The sequence below is a fragment of the Erinaceus europaeus genome, chromosome 20 (genome assembly GCF_950295315.1).
Source record: "Erinaceus europaeus chromosome 20, mEriEur2.1, whole genome shotgun sequence".
NCBI classification, from domain to species: domain Eukaryota; kingdom Metazoa; phylum Chordata; class Mammalia; order Eulipotyphla; family Erinaceidae; genus Erinaceus; species Erinaceus europaeus.
Window position 1 is genome coordinate 55,723,606 of NC_080181.1, and position 17,848 is coordinate 55,741,453.

The window sequence follows — 17,848 nt, forward strand, 5'->3', positions numbered from 1 at the left end:
AAGTCCCCTTGGACCTGCTTGCTGTCACGTCTTCCCAGGAGCCTGCGGAGTGGGCTGTCCCGGAACCCTCACAGGAACCATGCTTGGCTCCTACTCTTAGAAAGCCAGCCTGAGTGAATAACACGCTTACCTCCCTCCAGAGATGAGTGTCCTTTATTACAAAATGGTTTTACAAAGTTTTACAAAGTTCTGAAACCCTGCTACTTCCAAGTTTTCCCCCACGAGGCCACTTCAAATACTGTTGTTGCCACTGGGCTCACTGTCACTAGCCTGGGTGGACACCCAGATCTGTAGACACGGCAGGGTGGTGTGAGACCCAGACTTTCTCAAGCAGTGGCCGCCAAGTGCCATAGTGGCAGAGGTTTGCTGTGGGTTTTAAGCTGACTAGGGTCCACTTCTTGGGAACTGTGGCCTTGCTCTGCGGTTGAGGTGTAAGCACCACCCCACAGGTACAGTACAGGCAGCTGTACCCCTGAGCTACAGGGGGTTCTTCCTAACGTCGATTATGCTGGGGCTGCCCCTGCGCAGGTCCCTTCGGGGCTTAAGGCTCCACGTCAGCCCCCCCTCACCCACGGGGAACACCCGGCCCCCCAGGGGCTCCTCCACGGCAGCCTGCTCCTCCCCGCACAGACTGGACCGTTTCCATGTCAGCGGTAAGGGGGCACGGACCAAGTCCCGCACATCCGGGCGGGGGTTGCCCTCGGGGAGAGGGGGCTGCCAGAGCAGATCAGGCCCCATGTGCAGCTCCTCACTCCCCGGTGGCGGTCGCTCCAGGAACAGTGTCCTCTTGTCCCCACCTGTCATCCAGAGTGAGGACATCCTTACATCTTGTTGAAAGTGGGGTAGCAGCCTTGGCCTCCAGTCCCACCTCCCCACACCCACTGGAGCTAGAGTCAGAGTAGGGCAAGAGATAGCTAAACAGGTAGAGTGCATGCCTTACTGTGCTTGGCACCCTCAGTTCCAGCCCTGGCACTACCTGGATGGAACACCATAGACACCACTGACACTCCACAAATGGCAGGGCTGTGCTGCCTCCCTAAGTCTTACTTTCTCACACTAAAAAAAAAAAAACACACACAAATGGAAAACTGGCCACGGAAGCTGCAGTACAGCGTGTGCCAAGGCCCTGCATTCACTCTCTGGCGCCACATGAACGATGGGTTCAAGCTGGGGGACAGCTCAGCCTGTGACAGCATCAACTTGCAAGCCTGAGGGCTACGAGGGGTCCTAAGTTCAATCCCTAGCACTGCCTTGTACCAGAGCTGAGCAGTGCTCTGGTCTTTTCTCCATCCTTTCTCATGCTCTCCATCAAATCTTTTTTAAAAGATTTAAACTTTATTAAACTTTTAAAAGACTTATTAACAAAGGAAATAACCAGAGCATCATTCTGGCACAGGCATTTCTGGAGATGGGACTCAGGACTAAATGCCTGCAGGTCCAGTACTCTCGATTTATTTGCAAGTTAAGTCTTAAAAAGGGGGCGGGGGGGGGTTGGCGAGTGGTGTTGGTGCACTTGGCAGAGCACACACATCACCATGCACAAGGGCTCAGGTCCAAGCCCCCAGCTCCCACCTGCAGGGGAACTTAAGGAGAAGTGCTGCTTTTCTTTCCCTCTGTCCACCCCCTTCACTCTCAATTTCTGTCTCTGAAACAAGGGGGCTGGGGGGCGGGACACCAAGAGCAATGGATTCATTGTGTAAGCACCAAGCCCCAGCGATAACCCTGCCGGCACTGAATAAAAACAGACAGAGCCTGTGGAGCAGGAGCTGAGCCGTGCCCGGCACGCAGACGTTACCTCTGCTCTGCACCGCTGTGCTCAAGCTGCTGAGCTTCTGCTTCAGCTCCTGGTTGAGCCACACGTGGCGGCCCAGCTCCTTCTCCAGAGCTTGGATCCTGGTCTCGTAGTGCCGCCTGCTGTCGGCCAGCCCCTCGCCCAGGTGGTCTGCAGGGAGAGGCTGGTGAGGGGCTGTGGAGGAGGTGGCGGGACACCTGGCCCTGCCCTCCTGAGGGCGGCCTCACCTCGGCTCTGCTGTAGGAGCAGCTGCACATTCTGCTCGTGCTCCTTTTGCTGCAGGGTCAGCTGCCGGTCCATCTCCAGCCGCTGCCGCTCCAGGGCCACCTCCAGCCAGTACACCAGCCGCTGCTGCTCCTCCAGCTGCATCTCCAGCTCCGAGAAGGCGATCTGCTGCTGGTGCTGCTCCTCCCGGAGTGTCACCACCTGTTCCCAGACCCCGCCAGGCTCAGCCTGTCACTGCTGGAGCCCCACCCAAATGGCGCCCACCCACCCTGGGGTAGATGTCACTTGGAAATCACCAGGGGACTCCTGCTCAGCTGGCAGTTGGCCCCAGACACCACCTCAACAGCAGTGGCATCCAAATGAAAGCTGGTTCTCAAGACAGTTCTGTGCTTCCTCAAGCTCTCCCGATCTCTGAGCATCCGGACAGCCCTGGCTGTGGTATCTCAGCGAGGCCTGCCTGGACTTCTCGGTCTCAGCACCAGCTATGTGGGACAGGTCAGCCTCCCTGTCCCGAGGCTGTTGTGCAGAATCCTTGGCATCCGACACCGTGATGACCAAAAGTACAGGTGTGGCCAAATGTTCCCCAGGGCAGACTCTGCCATGCTGAGACTCACAGGTCTGGACCTGGGCCGTCTGCAGAGGCCAAAACCACTGCCCGTGAGTTTGACCGCCAGAACCACATGGGAGCACTGTGGACAGCACCAGGGGAAGTTCCGCAAGTAGTGGAGCTTTGCTGTGGTGGCCCTGTTTCTCCTCCCTCAAAGACACATAGCAACTTAAAAACTAGACCCTAGGGCGGTCAAGAAGGTGGTGTAGTGCAGAAAGCACTGGACTCTCAAGCGCAAGGTCCAGATCCCCTAACAGTTCTTACATCTAACTGATATTCCAGTTCTCTTTCTCCTATCTCTCTCATTAATAAATAAAAAAAAATAATTATCTTTATTTATTGGATAGAGACAGGCAGAAATCGAGACGGAAGGGGATGATAAGGAGGGAGAGAGACAGAGAGACACCTGCAGCCCTGTTTCACCACTTGTGAAGCTCTCCCCCTGCAAGTGGGAACCAGGGGATCAAACCTGGGTCCTTGTGTGCTATAACATGTGCATTCAACCAGGTGCGCCACCACCTAGCCCCAGTAAATAAAATATTTAAATACAGTTAGAAACTAGGCCTGGGAGGCTGCTCAGCAGTGATATGTACACGAGGCCCTGAATTCATCCCCCAGTGGCACATCAAGAAGAGACACGGCTCTGGGGCCACACTTCTGTGTCCTGAGGCGGGGGAAGCAGCACTGTCTGGGAGTTCCGGGAGCAGAGAGCAGGGGATCAGTCGGTGGACAGCGACCCACCTTGTCAAAGTACTTGCAGAGCAAGGCTCTGGTCTCTGAGGACGAGAGGTAGCTGAGCTTGGCCATGAGGTTCATCTCACACTGTGACAGCAGGGAGGCTGAGGCCCGCAGCACCCGCTGGCGGCACGTGATGGCCTCATTCTTGTACTCGATGGCCGCATCCAGGGCCTCGATGGCCTCATCCAGCTGGAAGAGTGTCCGCTCCTCCTGTGGGGACATGGGTGTGCAGGAGAGGGAGGAAGGAAGGGCTCCCCAACCAGGAAGGCCTGATCCCAGAGCACCACCAAGTCCCAGCAGACACCCAGTCAGCACCCTGGACCGAAGCATGCAGACGGTGTGACAGAGATGGCCTGCCTACAAGAAAGGGACAGGGAAGCTTCTGGAGCTCTGCTGAGAGGCTGCTCTCTGATGCACACGGCCTCTCAAATCAGCTGTAATCATGAAGCTCCAATGCCCGACGCCAGAGAGCCCACCAAGGAGGCCCAATGCACGGGGTCTTCCCTGCTGCTGGGCACACGCCCACACCCATGAGGTACATGGACTCGCTCCCTGTAGGGAGCTGATATGCATCCATCTCACAGAATCCAGGTTCCAGCTGGTGTGGTGGGACAGGGAGGCCACAAGGCTCAACCTGCGTCTGGACCAGGGACAGAGCAGAGGCGGGCTGGATGGTCGGAAAGGCAGGGCAGGGCCTACCTCGGGCGACAGGAGGCTGCCCTGCCTCAGCTTGCCGTCGATCTCCAAGCGCTGCTTCAGCAGGGAGTCCTTCTCCTGGCGCAGCGTGTCAATCTCCCTGCGAATCTGCTCCTGACTCTGGGCGCTGCCCTGCCGCAGCTGCCCGCTCTTCTCTGACAGCTCCTTCTCCAGGTGCTCCAGCCGGCTGGACACCCGTACGATGTCCTCATTGAGGGCCTGGGGGGTGGGGGGGCGGGGAGGTATGGTACAACCAGGATTTAGGGCAGGAGCCGGCCTTGTCCTCGCTGGGCCCAGGGAAGTGACAGCCAGCCCAGTCATCAGGCACTGCGGAGGCCTGGCCACTATCCCACAGGGAGGCCCACGCTCGGCTCTGCAAGAGCTGTGACCACGGCAGCCCTAGGGACTGCAGCCTCCAAGGAGGAGTCCCCAGACATGACAAGGACACAAGACATGCAGCAGGAAGCCAGGGAAAGTGAGCGCAGGGTGCTGTGGTCTGTCACCGAGATGCCAAAAATTGCAGGAAATTTAGCCCCGGAGACCCTCTGGAGCCTGGTGGGGGTCTGATGGCCAAGGCAGGTTACACATACAATGACAGCACCTGAACCCTGACTGAAGCTCTGGAAACTGTCCCCAGAGAAGACTCAAGCTGGATGTGCCCCTTCTCATCCTCAGGGCAACATCATGGCCCAGTGGGACAGAGGAGGAGGAGGGGCTCGGAAAATCTCCCTCCCGCGAGGAAGCAGCGAAGGCCAGTGCAGTTGCCCCACCTCTCCCCTGGCCCTGCCTCCACAGCTCCCCCACCCCCAGGGAGTGACAGGAAGGGACTATGGGCTCAGTACTTGGCAAGGGACTTCTCCCCACACATCAAAACTGGCATCAGAAATGGCCCAAAGCCCTGGAGTTAGTTCTTGAAGGGTTCAGGTAGGAAGAAGGTACCTGGCAGGGACATCACCAGGAAGAACGCCACTTGTTGCGAACTCCCGACAGGCCTTCGGCCAGTGAAGTCACGCCTGACCAGCTGCCCCGGCCAGAGCCACGCCTGGCGGGCCTCACCTGGCTGGAGCGCAGACGCTTGCTCTCCAGCCCCGTCCTCTCCTGCACCAGCGCCTCCTTCTTGGCCAGGATGGCCTCCCGCTTGTGCAGCTCCTCCCCCAGCTCCTCCAGTGCCCGCCGCTGCTGCAGGACCTTCTCCATCTCCTGGTCCAGCCACTTCTTCTGCTCCTCAATCTTCTGCGGGAAGGCGGGGGGGAGCACTCAGATCTCACGCCCAGGGTTGAGTGTATCCACCAGCTGACCCCTGGGGGACCTGAGTCCTTGGCCAGGGCTGCCCTGCCAGGCCCACCTGCTGCTGCTCCAGGCTGACCACCGAGCCGTTGCTGCCACTGCGCCGCTTCCTCTGGAAGGCCGCGATCTCCTCCGTCTTGATCTTCAGGATCTTCTGCTGCTGCTCGTGCCTCAGCTCCAGCTCCTGGGGACACTCGGGGTGAGCAGCAGAGTGACGTCATGGGAAGGAGGAGGACGCAACGGGGAGCACTGGCTAACGACCCAAGCCTGTGGTCCCCAACGCCCGAACAAAGGCCTGTTCCCCACTCCCCAGTCGCAACAGCCCAAGTCTCTCCAGAAGAGCCAACAGAAGCCCCTCCATGACACCAGTCCTTGGGGCTAGTCTGTGTCTTAGAAGTGACCCTTGGGAGTTGGGTGGTAGCACAGCGGGTTAAACACCCATGGCGCAAAGCTCAAGGACAGGTGTAAGGATCCCTGTTCGAGCCCCTGGCTCCCCACCTGCAGGGGATTCGCTTCACAAGTGGTGAAGCAGGTCTGCAGGTGTCTGTCTTTCTCTCCCCCTCTCTGTCTTCCCCTCCTCTTTCCATTTCTCTATCCTATCATCCAACAATGACATCAGTAACAACAACAACAACAACAATAAACAACAAGGACAACAAAAAAGAATAAATATTTTTTAAAAAATTAAAAAAAAAAAAAAGAAGTGACCCTGACCTTCCCTCTGTCTGGTGAAAACACAAACTCTAGATGAGGAGTGACCAACTCCCCAAGGTCGTGGGGTTCTAAGCAGTGGGACAGGCCTCCCTGGGCTCCCCCGGCTGGGCCCCCAGTGTCCCCAGCATGGACCCCGCACCCCACTTGGCCCCACCTTCACGCGGTGCTGCCGCTTGTTCATCTCAGTCTCCAGGCGCCGCTTCTGCTCCGTCTCCTCACGCAGGCGCCGCTGCAGCTGGCCCTGTTGCTGCCGCATGAGCTGCACGTTCCTCTCCAGCTCCTGCAGCCGCCTCTCGCTCTGCGCCGTCAGCGACACCAGCCGCTCAGTGGCCTGCTTCTTCTCCTTCAGCACCTGGGACCCACACAGCCCCCGCTGGGCAAGCGCTGGGGGAGCAGGCACCCCCAGAGCCTGGGACTTCCAGGCCTTCCGCCCCGTGGGGGTGATGCTCTAACACCCCCACAGGAAAGGGTGATGCTACCCTCCCTGTGCAGAGTAGGAGACCCAGGCACAGAGATATCAGGAAAGGTAGTGAGTGTCAGGGCTGGGCTTCAAACCCAAGCAGGTAGGTGCCATCCATGGCTGGGATGCCCAAGCAGGGGGAAGGACTGAGTGACAGGTGCATAATTGCAAGTGATGGATGGAAGGGGAGTAGAGAGACAGTAAAAGCAGAGAACACAGAACCCAGTAAAAAGAGACAGGCAGACACGTGAGAGGCATGTGATAGGCAACTGTTCAGAAAGATGGAAGAATAACCACGGGACTGATGGGCAGGACGGGAGGGAGGGAGGGAGGGATGGAGAAAGGGAGGTGTTGGAGGCTGGGAGGGGCTCTGGACAAAGGGTGCATTTCCTTTGTCTTTCTTTGCAGCCCCTGAGCCTCACACACACGATTGCTCCACCCGAGCTGACTTTTTCATTCTCTCTCTTTAATTTTAGAGAGGGCGAGAGATTGCTCCACCACGCACGGAGCTTCCCCTGGCGCTGTCCCCACATAGTGCAAGGGCTGTACCGGAGTTCATTTTCTACTGGCTGAGCCATCTCCCACAACCCCCTCCACCTTTGTTTTCTAATCAGAGGAACCAAAGTACAGCACCACCACTTGTTCTGTTCTCTCATGCAGTGCTAGGAGCCGGACCCGGCACCTCGCAGATGCCAGGCATGGATTCAACCACTGAGCCATGTCCTCGGGCTGCCTGATTAGCACCTTGAGCTAGGGCCTTTGCCCCGAAGGTTCTGCGGAGAGTCAGGGTCCCGGGAGTCTCCCATGTTCTGCTTCCAGGACCTCAGCCAGGCTCCCTCACGCACCTGCACCTGGCTCTGGGCCACGGCCACCCTCTTGCGGAACTCCTGCAGCTGGGACCGCTCACTAGCGTCCTGGGGCTCCCTGCCCTCCAGTTCCCGCAGCTGCTGCTGTCCCTCGCTCAGCTCGGCCCGCACCCGCTCGGCCTCCTGCTCCAGCTCCCGGATGCGCTGGCTGTGCTGGCGGTTCAGCGCCTGGGCTGCCTTCCCTGGAGCAGAGGATGTGAGTCACACGGGCCCAGGCCTCCAAGAAGACTGCTTGCCTTCCCCCCCCCCCCCAGCTCTTCCTTAGAGAATCAAACTTGGGACCTCATGACCTAGGTCCACTGTGTGGCCTCATGGAGCACTTAGCGATTATGCGAGAGAAGACAGAGGCCGGCTTTGGGGACTAGGCCAGCGGCCTCTGAACCCACAGGTGTGCAAGTCCTGTGCTCCAATGCTGTGCTATAGAGACAGAGAAGGAGAGAGAGAGACACCACAGTACCAAAGCTTCTTTCGATGCTGCGGAGGCTGAGCTCAAACCTGGGTTGCCCAAGGGAGCTATTTCAGTGAGCTTTGTTTTTCCCAATACATTCTGAAATAAACAAACAACTGGAGAGTACATGTAGCAAAGCCTCTCTAAGCACCTTCTTCTATAATATTTACATCACTTTAAAAAAAAACAACAAAACCAGAGCACTGATCAGCTCTGGCTTTTGGTGGTGTGGGGGATTGAACCTGGGACTTTGGAACCTCAGGCATGAGAGTCTGTTTGCATAACCATTATGCTATCTACCCTCTGCCTGGAAGCACCTTCTTTTATCTGATTTATGTAAGAAGGAAGCTGCAGAGACCAGACTATTGAACAGAGCGTGAGGGCTGGACCGAGCAAACCCAACACCTGCACACGTGTTCTGGGTGCTGAGAGGAGGCTGTGCTGTTGGCATGATGTTGGGATCTGCTTCAAAACAGTGCGGCTACAAAAATGGAAAACAGGCAATGCTGACCCTGAGCGAGGACCTGTGGGGTCTGCATTGCGTGTGTCTGCCCAAAAGAGCACCCCCCCGGCCCTTCCAGCAGGGCATCGCTGCTGTTAGATGTACCACTGTGGGGACTCTGGATTCTTGGTCACATCCTGGATGTCCAGCGGGGGTGGGGGCATGAGAAGAAATGCTCCCTAAACTCTCCCCCCCTTTATTTGATAAGACAGAAATTGAGAAGGGAGGGAGAGGTAGAAGGAGAGAGAAAGACAGACACCTGCAGACCCACTTCATCACTCACGAAGCTCCTTCCTCCTGAAGGTGGGAACCAGAGGCTGGAACCCAGGTGCCTGAGCTCGGCAACGTGTGTGTTCCACTGAGTGCACCCCCACACACACCTGGCCCTCCTTTTGGTATTATTATTTTTTATGTTTATGTACTTCACTTGAGAATTTTACACGAGAAAGGAAAAGAGAAAAGCCAGAATATCAGGCTGGTTGCTTCAACTAGGAGCCTCAGGTGTGCAAGTCCTGCACTCAGCCAGCTGAACTACTTCCCCAAGAGCCCCGCCTCAGTTTTCCCCTCAACTAGCTCCTCCCAGCCTCCCAGCCAATTCTATAAAGCAGGTGCAACGTCCTCCCCCATCGTAAGAGACAAGAAAGCGGGGGTGCAGGGGTCACCTGTGCGGACCAGCTCCCCAATGAGCTCCTCCTTCATGCGGATGTTTATGGCCAGCTCCCGAATCTTCTGCTGTGCCTGGGCCAGCCGCCACTCAGAGGCCGAAGCCGAAGGGGCCCGGCGGGGCTGAGCCTGAGCTGTAACAAGCCCGAAGTCACCCAGCTGCCCACGAGGGGTCAGGGCAGGGAGAGCAGGGGTGCTCGGGTAGGGGAAGGTCATGCACGGCGGAGTGGGGGTGGGGAGAGCGGGCAGGGAGCCTAAGCTCTCTGATCACCTCTGGGCCCTGGGACAGCTGCCCCCAGCTCCTCCAGGCAAAGCTCTGGGCCCTTCGTGCTGGGCAGACTTCCTGGGTGGGCCCCTGGCCTCTGGCTCCACTTGCTGACCCCGTTTCTGGAGAGTTGAATTAGGAGGCTGTACCCTGCCCAGACTCTGGCCTGGCCTGTTACCTCCCAGGCCCCAGGGAGGAAAACATGGCCCTAGCTTTCTGTCCCCCCAGTTCATATAACCCCAATGCCAGTCCCAAATCAAGGCCCAGGTCAGAGATGCAGGGCAGTTGGGGCACCAAGAGCCAACTCAGAGACAAAGTAGAAGCCAGGCCGGCTCTGCAGCTTGCCCGCCCACCTGTGAGCAGGAGCTCACAGAGCGCAGCCTGTCTGCTTCCCCAGACAGCCTTGGCCCAGCCAGTTCACAGGTGGCCTCGGGCCCACCCACCTGCGCAAGTGCAAGGCCCTCTGCGGCTCCTCCTTCTCTTCCTCCTCCTCCTCCTCCTCCAACTCCTCCTCGGACGTCGCTGAAGACCCACTGCCCAGCCGGCCAGCCTCCTCCAGCAGTCTGGCTCCTGCGTCCCTGCCATCTGTCACCTGCAGGACAGCACCAGGGCTTCAGGCCACTCCCATCTCCAGGTCTCTGCCCCTTCGGGCCCAACACCTCAGAAGTCTTCCAGTCTGAAGTTGGGAAGTTGGGGCAGTGCTTCCTCTCTGCTCTGGCCCTGCTGCATTGGTACTCAGGTGACAATCAGCCCTTCCCACCTGACACCCAGTCATCCAAACTCCCTCCCCTTGGTTTCTTTTCTTACATTATTTATTTATTTATCGGATAGAAAGAGAAATTGAGAGGGAAAGGGGAGATAGAAGAGAGAAACAGAGACACGTGCAGTACTTCTTCACTACCCATGAAGCTTCCTCTCTACCTACGGCTGAGGACCAGGGGCTGAACCCAGGTCCTTCCACATGGGACATGTGTACTCAACTAGGTGTGCCACCACCCACTCAAACTCCTCTCCTTAGTTTCTCAGGCCTTTACAGCAGGTGGCACTCCTGTTGCCCAGGGGGTACACAGTGGTTAGAGCACCGAATAAAAACATGAGGTCCTATGGCCCGGTGGTGGGATGGTGAGTAAAGTGTTGAACTCTCAAGCATCATGCCCCAGGTTCTATCCCCAGAAGCACATGTGCAAGAGTGATGTCCTGGTCCTCTCTCTCTCTTTTTGAAATAGTATGAGGTCCTGAGTTGGATCCCTAGCATTACATGTGCCAGAGTGTTGTTCTGATTGTCTCTCTCGCCTTGACTCTCTTGTGATAATAATAATAATAATAATAATAATAATAATAATAATAATAATAATAAAAAACCTGAGAGCACTTAGAACTTTCAGGTCAGGAGCAGTCTTTGTCCAAAAGGCCCTGAGTGACCGAACCAGAAGCAGGAGACAGGGCTCAGAGAGGGTCGGGCTCCATGAGAAGTGAACTAGCAAGAGGCATTCAAAGGGTAATGAGCTCCCTGTCTCTGGAGGCAAGCAAGCTTCCACCCAGTGCTGGGAGGCAGTACCCCCTCTGTAACCTCCTCACTGCAAGCACCCTCCAGCCAGTCCAGGGATGCCCAGTGGCATCTGATGCTTCTGAGAGTCACCTGGATCTCAGCCCTGCCCAGGGGCAGCAGAAAGGGGCCTCTCCCAGCTGGTCCCGCCAGAGGCAGGGTGAGGAACATTCCCCAGCAAACCCCCCTCCTATGCCTCACCTCTCCCCAGTCCTCAGGGCCAGCTGCATCTCCTGCAAGGCCGGCTGGGAGCACCGTGCCCAGCACATGGGCGTGGGCACCCCCCAGGGGGGCCGTGTGAGGCCGCGGTACAAAACACCCCTGCAGGAGCCCCAGGGCCCCCCAGCCCGGCCGCACCAGCTCCAGACGCAGGCGCAGCTCCGCCATCTCCTCCTGCTGCTCTCGAAGCCGGTCACTCTGTAAGACACGATCTGGTGCTAACAAGGGGCAGGAAACTGAACACGGGGACCTGAACTAGTTAGGCTTAACTACCCGCCCCCCAACACTTGCTCCATGTCAACACCTGCCACTAGAGGGCGCCAGGGTGCTGCCAACCAGTCAATGTGGGACAAGAGGCTGGTTCAAAGTTCCATTCTAGGGTCCCCTCATCCATTCCATCCCCACCCCCCAGCACCTGGTCACCCCCAAGCCCCACCATCACACGCTTGCTCCTGCAGCTCCCTCACCTGTGCCCACCCTGCCGTCCCCCTGCTGGCTTAGGCCCTCCTCCCGGGAAGGGGCGGCGCACCTGCAGCTTGTACTGCTCCATCGCGTCCTCCAGTGCCGCCAGGAAGTCTCGGTTCTCCTCCTCCAGCCGGGCCACCTGGCTCTGCAGGGCCAGCATCTGCATCGCCCCCGCATCTTCCTGTGTGTTGGGGGGAGGGGCTTGGCTTCAGGGGCAGGACAAGCCAGCCCCGTTGGCCATAAGATGCCCATGCCTGCTCCCGGCCCTGCCAGGGATTCCCTTAGTCCTGCCAGCAAAAGGGATTCCAAACCCCACCAGTCCTGCAGGCCCCCTGCAAGGCTGTGGGCTCTCTTCTGAGAATAAAGACTTGTTCACTGGCATATTTATGGGAGGAGGGCACTGCTCAGTGCTGGGGTATGCAGAGCCAGGGGTTGAACCTGTGGCCTCAGGATTGCAAGTCCTGTATCCTACCACTGACCTCTTCCTGGCCCTTCTCTGGTTATTCATAATCATATTTTGGTTCACAGTAGAGCACATAAGGTCCTGCTACCACATGGAAACAAGGAAGCTAAAAACAAGGCTTATTTGCACGTAACCCAAGCCTTCATCCCTAGCACTGCATATCATATGCCAGAGCTGAGCAGTGCTCTGGGCTCTCGATCTCCTTGTAAAAATTTAGAAAAGTCAAAGGGCTACCCCACCAGGGAGGGCATGTGCCTTGCCATATGCAACCCAGGTTCCACCCTTGGCATCGCAAGGGAGGTGCTGTGGCACTGCTTCCTGAGCTGTATGTCCCTCTCTGAATGAAAAAGCAGCCTGGGACTGCAAGGGCCTGGCACCAGGGAGAGGGAGGAAGAAGAAAGAGAAAAAAAAAAAAAAAAAGAAAGAAACGACAAGAGTGGTGCTTTGCTGCCTCTCACTTAATAATAGTGATTGTCAGGCACAAACGACTGGCCGCTGCAGCTGCGGGGCACCGGTTCCAGCTCCTCCTCTGGGGCCCATATGGCAGTGAGAAGCCCCTCACCCCCGGCCCTGCCCGGGCCCCCTTGTGCTCCTCGGCGGAGGCGCTCTCGATGCCGCTGTCGGGGCCTGAGGCGGAGCTCAGGGCGCTGCGCTCGTCCTCCACGGCGCACAGCCAGTCGCGCACCTTGCGGGCAGCGGCGCCCGGCAGCCCGGGCTCGGCCTGCAGTTCGCGCAGGAGGCAGTAGGCGGCGTCCGTGCGGGCCCGGTAGCGCGCGCACTCGGCGCCCAGGCGCGCGGCCGCGGGGGGCGCGGGGTCGGGGGCGCGCCGGCCGCGGTGGATGATGCGCGTCTCCGAGCGGTGCCGCGGCGGCCCCCGCGCGCCCCCGGCCGCCTCCTCCGCGCGCTCCGCCTCGGGCCGCCAGTTGACCGCCGCGAGGTTGCGGATGTTCTGCGCGCGGCTGGCGTAGTTGAGCGTGTGCAGGGTCTCGGCGAAGTCGCAGGCCGAGGGGCTCACGCAGGCGATCATCACCGTCTTGGCGTTGCCACCCAGCGAGTCCTTGAGGATGCTGAGCGCACGGGGGTCAGGGCGGTACCCAGCCTCAGGCCCCCACCTCCCCCAGCCCAGCTCACTGGGTGATCCAGAGTCAGGGAAGGGGGCCAGGGCGGTACCCAGCCTCAGGTCCCCACCTCCCCAGGCCAGCTCATGGGGTGATCTTGGCATCAGGTAGGGGTTCAGGGCCAGTCCCCCAGCCTGAGGGCCCCCCACCCTTTCCCTAGGCCCCAGCTCACAGGGTGCTTCTGGAGTCAGGGAAGGTAGTGAGTTAGAGAAGGTACTGGGTTCAGGGTGACCCCCAGCCTCGGGCCCCCCTCCCCAGCCCCAGCTCACTGGGTGATCCCAGAGTCAGGTTAGGGGTTCAGGGTGACCCCCAGCCTCAGGCCCCCCTCCCCAGCCCCAGCTCACTGGGTGATCCCAGAGTCAGGTTAAGGGGTTCAGGGTGACCCCCAGCCTCGGGCCCCAGCTCACCGGGTGATCTTGGAGTCGCGGTAGGGGATGTGGCCACCCCTCCGCTGGGGGTCACCCAGGGCGCTGATGACGTTGCCCAGTGCCAGGAGGCTGCTGTTGATCTGGATGCTCTCCCGGAGCCGCTCCCCCGTGCTGCCCGTCTTGAGCACCCGCTCCGAGCCCGCTAGGTCCACGAAGTGGAACTTGGACACGAGCAGCTGGCCAGCGGCAGCCCGGGGCAGGCGGCTTGGGGCTCGGCCCCGCTGCTCCAGGGTCACGGTGAACACGCTGTGTGAGCGGCTGGACAGGCGGTTGAGGTGGGTGGCCCCGGTGTGCCGAGCAGCGTTGCCCATCTCCAGGAGGCTCAGCACCTCGTCCAGGCCCTCCACATCCACCTCTTTGACCCCGCACAGCACTGCAGGCATGGAGGAGGCCATGAGCTCGGGCAGGGGCAGCAGAATGGACCCACCAGAAGCTCCCAGCTCTTCCTGACTCAGATACCTGCCAGGGATCCCCACCTGCACCCCCATGCCCACCTCAGGGCCTCTCACTGTGGCAAGGGCTCAAGGGAGGCAGAAAACGACAGCAAAGCCTATCAGGCCCCCCTAGATGGGAGAGACCCCTCCCAGACAGGTGAGCCCCCCATAGCCACCCCACTGGATGCTGGACTTGCTCACCGACATTCCCACGGTCATCCTCCCGAAGCTGGATGTCTCGGCTGGCAGTGCCCACCTCCAGCAGGTCCCGGAACTCCTCCTTGTACACCTCCAGGTAGGACACATGCACCACGCAGTCGAGCAAGTCATTCTCATCAATGAGCTTGAAGGCCTCAGCCATGGCCCTCGGGATGATGCCCTGCTCATCCTCATGGAGGGAAGCTGGGGAGACAAACGAGGTGCCTGTCTGGGGGCTGCCCAGGCCTGCAGGCTCTAGTGGGGAGAAGTTAGCAGTGGAGCGATGGCACTGCACAGCTGGAAGTGACGTCTCTGGTTCAGTCACCCCCTTTCAGGGTGCTTAACTACTACACCACATCCCTGCCAGGTGACCACATACTTTGGCACACGTACTCCTGAGACAGGGAGGTCACTACCATGCTCAGCTCATAGCTCATGCTCAGTTAGCTAAAGGAACTTCTAAATTTATGCCGAGGAAGTAATTGGAGGACGTTCTGAGCATCACTCGCCCTTAGAACATCAAAAACACTGCTCACATCCTAAAGTGTCCATCCTCAGATCCAACAGGGCAGCTGGAGAAACTGTGATTTTAAACTTAGGATAGAAATCCAGGTAGCCACTCAGAAAATGAAAGTGAAGAATATTTCATGATACAGAAGACTGTCTGTGCTACGGTCAGTGTTAAGAAAATAAAATGACGACGTACTGCACCAAAGTAAAAGACTCTGGGGTAGGTCGGGGGGAGAATACAGGTCCAAAAAGGATGACAGAGGACCTAGTAGGGGCTGTATTTTTATATGGAAAATTGGGAAATGTTATGCATGTACAAACTATTGTATTTACTGTCAAATGTAAAACATTAATTCCCCAATAAAGAAATTAAAAGAAAAAAAAAGAAAACAAGAGGACTAAGAGGAGGCATAGTAGATAAAATATTGAATTCACAAACACAGCACGAGGTCTCGAGTTTATTACCTGCCACTGCCTGTGCTCTGGTTCTCTATCATCAATAAGGAAATCTTTACAAGGAGGAGAAGGAAAGAAAGGAAGAAAAAGGAAAAGAAAAAGAAACAGCCTGGGTGCTATACTGGTAGAGTGTTCACCTTCCCATGCTCAGTGATCCAGGTTCAAGCCCCTGGTCCCCATGAGTGGTGAAGTAGTCTGCAGGTCTCTCTCTATTTCTCCTTCCCCCTCTCAATTTCTTTGTCCTATCAAATAAAACAAAAAAAAATTTTTTTTAGCTGTGCTGCTTTGCCATGTATATTACCCAGGTTCAAGTCTAGCCCCCACTGCACTGAAGGAAGCTTTGGTGCTGTGGTCTCTTGACATATTTTCACTTTTCCATCTCTCTCTCTCTCTCTCTCTCCCACTTCCTGCCCTCTAGGCCCTCAGCATGGCATCCCCTCTATGGAGCTTTTTTCTAAAAAAAAAAAATTAATTTTACTTATTGGGTAGACAAGGATCAAAAGGAAAGGGAGAGAGACCCTCAGCACTGCTTCACCACTCCTGAAGCTTCCCTTCTGCAGGAGAGGAACAGGAGCTTGAACCTGGGTCTTTGTTATGGTGACATGTACATTCAACCAGGTGCACCACCACCTGACCCTGGGGATTTTTCCTTTCTGCCCAGTCCAGCCTGCTGGCAAGTGGGTGCCACCTAGGGCTACAAATGTGTCCGCAGCACCTGCTCTCCCACTCAGCAAAGGCGAGCCAGCAGGGGTGGAGACTCGGGAGCCAGGCAGGGTCACTCACCCACACTGGCCTCCCCCATGGTGTAGGTCTTGCCGGAGCCTGTCTGCCCGTAAGCGAAGACGGTGGCATTGAAGCCCTCAAAGAAGGCCTCGAGGAGTGGCTGCACGCAGGCCTGGTACACGGTCTCCTGCCCCGCATCCTCATCCAGCACCACGTGGAAGCCAAAGTGGCGGTCCCGGCCCAGGGTGACGCAGCCAGGCCCTGGCTCCACCCGCAGGCAGCTCTGGTGCCCGTGCAGAAGCTCCTTGGGCAGCAGTGGTCGCACGCGCAGGGCTACCCTGACTGGGGCCTCCTCGGCCCCCGGCAGTCTCGGGGCCTCCAATCCCATGTTGACGGAGGCCCTGCCCTGCAGAGAGAGGAAGGGCCCCCCATCAGCACCAGCTCTGGGAGCACTCATCTTACAGGGAGCAGCATCGTCCTGTCTGGTTCCTGAATGCTGGCAGGGATGACAGGTGACAGTCCTGCATAGAAGCATGCTCCAGCTACACACACATACACACACACACACACACACACACACACACACACACGCCCCCAGCAAGGTCCTAACTCCTCCACCTGATACCCAGGCCTTCTGGACTTCCGTTGCACCCCTTCCTTGGTCCCCCACCTCCTAGGAGAATGAGCACACATCACAAGCTCCTTTCCCCAGTACCCACCCTCGAGCTTGGCTTTTTAAATTGCTGTTGGGGGGCTTGTGCCGGTGTGATTCTACTACTCCTGGAAGACTTTGTTTTCCCTTTTCATTTCAGATCGAAAGGGGGCAGAGGGACACACAGAGAGCAGAGAGATACCACGTCATGTGCATGGCGCTCCCATGTGCTGGGGGGCTTGAACCCAATTCCTAGAAGACGGGAAAGTGTGCACTCCACTGGCTAAGCCATCTCCTGTCCCACCCTCACACCCCTGCCCATCCTTCCGAAAGTCCACATCCCTGGGTTCCAAGCACCTGCACCTGCCAGGAGTCCTGCAACCTGCACTTCCTAGGCAGCCCCCCCTTCGTCCCCATCCTATGGGCACGGTCAGGTCCAGGCTGCTGACATCTCGGGCACGAGCTGCTTTGCCTCGGAGCTGGCCTCAATCTCCTGGACCCAACTCCTCCATGAAACACTTCCCAAAGAGGCTCCCCACAGGCCCTTCTCTCCTTTGGGGGAGCGCTTGTGCTGTGACACACACACACACACACACACACACACACACACACACACACACACGGATTCTACATGGAGAAGCAGCCACCCACCCGCCTGGCCCCTGGCCCCCTCCCCGCCGTGACGCCCACAATTCGGGGTGAACAAACTTCACCCCGGAACCTCCCCAGCCACCAGTACAGTCTGCACCCTCCACCCCCCACCCCAGCACTTTTGTTTTTCACGACTTAGAAACTTTCTCAGCAAGTGTAATGGTTCTTTCATTCAGTCCCTGGGGACCCAGCGGTCACGGTCGCCCCTTCGCGCGCCCCTCACCTGAGAGCCGTGGGGAGGGGCCCGGAGGCGGCGGGGAAGAGACCTGAGCTCGCGGAAAGTTTGCCCAAGTGGCCACAGAGGCGGGCCCGAGCCAGGCCTCGGACCCCGACTTGTGGAGGGGCCCTCGGCAGTCCAGGAGGGGTCTCCAGGGGGCTGTGCCGTGGGGACCCCTGCGCAGGACGGCGGCTCCCACGAGTAAGGGCGCCGGGCGCCCCCGCCCAGGCCTGAGCAGGATGGGGGGAGCGCCGCCCCCACTAGAGCCCTGGCCCCCGCCCCGCCCCGCCCCAGCCCACACCCACCTGCAGCAGGGCGACACAGCCCCGGGCTTCGCAGTCAGGCCCGGAGCCCCAATGCGGCGCGCTCCGATGCCGTCATCGGGACCCCCGCCCCCCAAAACATCCCGCCCCTCACCCGCAACCCCGCCCGCTGGGGCGGAGGCGCCAGCCCAGCGGCGCCGCGGAGTCTGTCCGCAGACGGGGCGGGGCGAGCTCTGAGGGGC

At 58.4% G+C, this 17,848-nt stretch overlaps 1 protein-coding gene across 3 annotated transcripts; it reads right to left on the bottom strand.

Moving 5' to 3' along the window:
- Positions 1-137: 137 nt before the first annotated feature.
- On the bottom strand, positions 138-17,783 carry KIF7 (kinesin family member 7). 3 transcript variants are annotated; one of them, XM_060179416.1, is made up of 19 exons: positions 17,649-17,783; positions 15,884-16,229; positions 14,138-14,338; positions 13,482-13,875; positions 12,519-13,023; positions 11,558-11,674; positions 11,011-11,226; positions 9,707-9,855; positions 9,270-9,385; positions 8,998-9,132; positions 7,365-7,567; positions 6,214-6,411; positions 5,404-5,529; positions 5,115-5,291; positions 4,062-4,277; positions 3,366-3,572; positions 2,020-2,218; positions 1,796-1,942; positions 138-797 (listed from the first exon to the last, which is right to left on the bottom strand). In XM_060179416.1, exons 2-19 carry the CDS (start codon positions 16,209-16,211, stop codon positions 478-480), a joined length of 3,954 nt encoding a protein of 1,317 aa, XP_060035399.1. In that variant the 5' UTR covers positions 16,212-16,229; positions 17,649-17,783; the 3' UTR covers positions 138-477. The 3 variants fall into 3 exon arrangements, with proteins under 3 accessions (XP_060035399.1, XP_060035400.1, XP_060035401.1); XM_060179417.1 differs by lacking the exon at positions 17,649-17,783 and adding an exon at positions 17,350-17,615; XM_060179418.1 differs by lacking the exon at positions 15,884-16,229 and having other exon boundaries at positions 17,649-17,670.
- Positions 17,784-17,848: the final 65 nt, after the last annotated feature.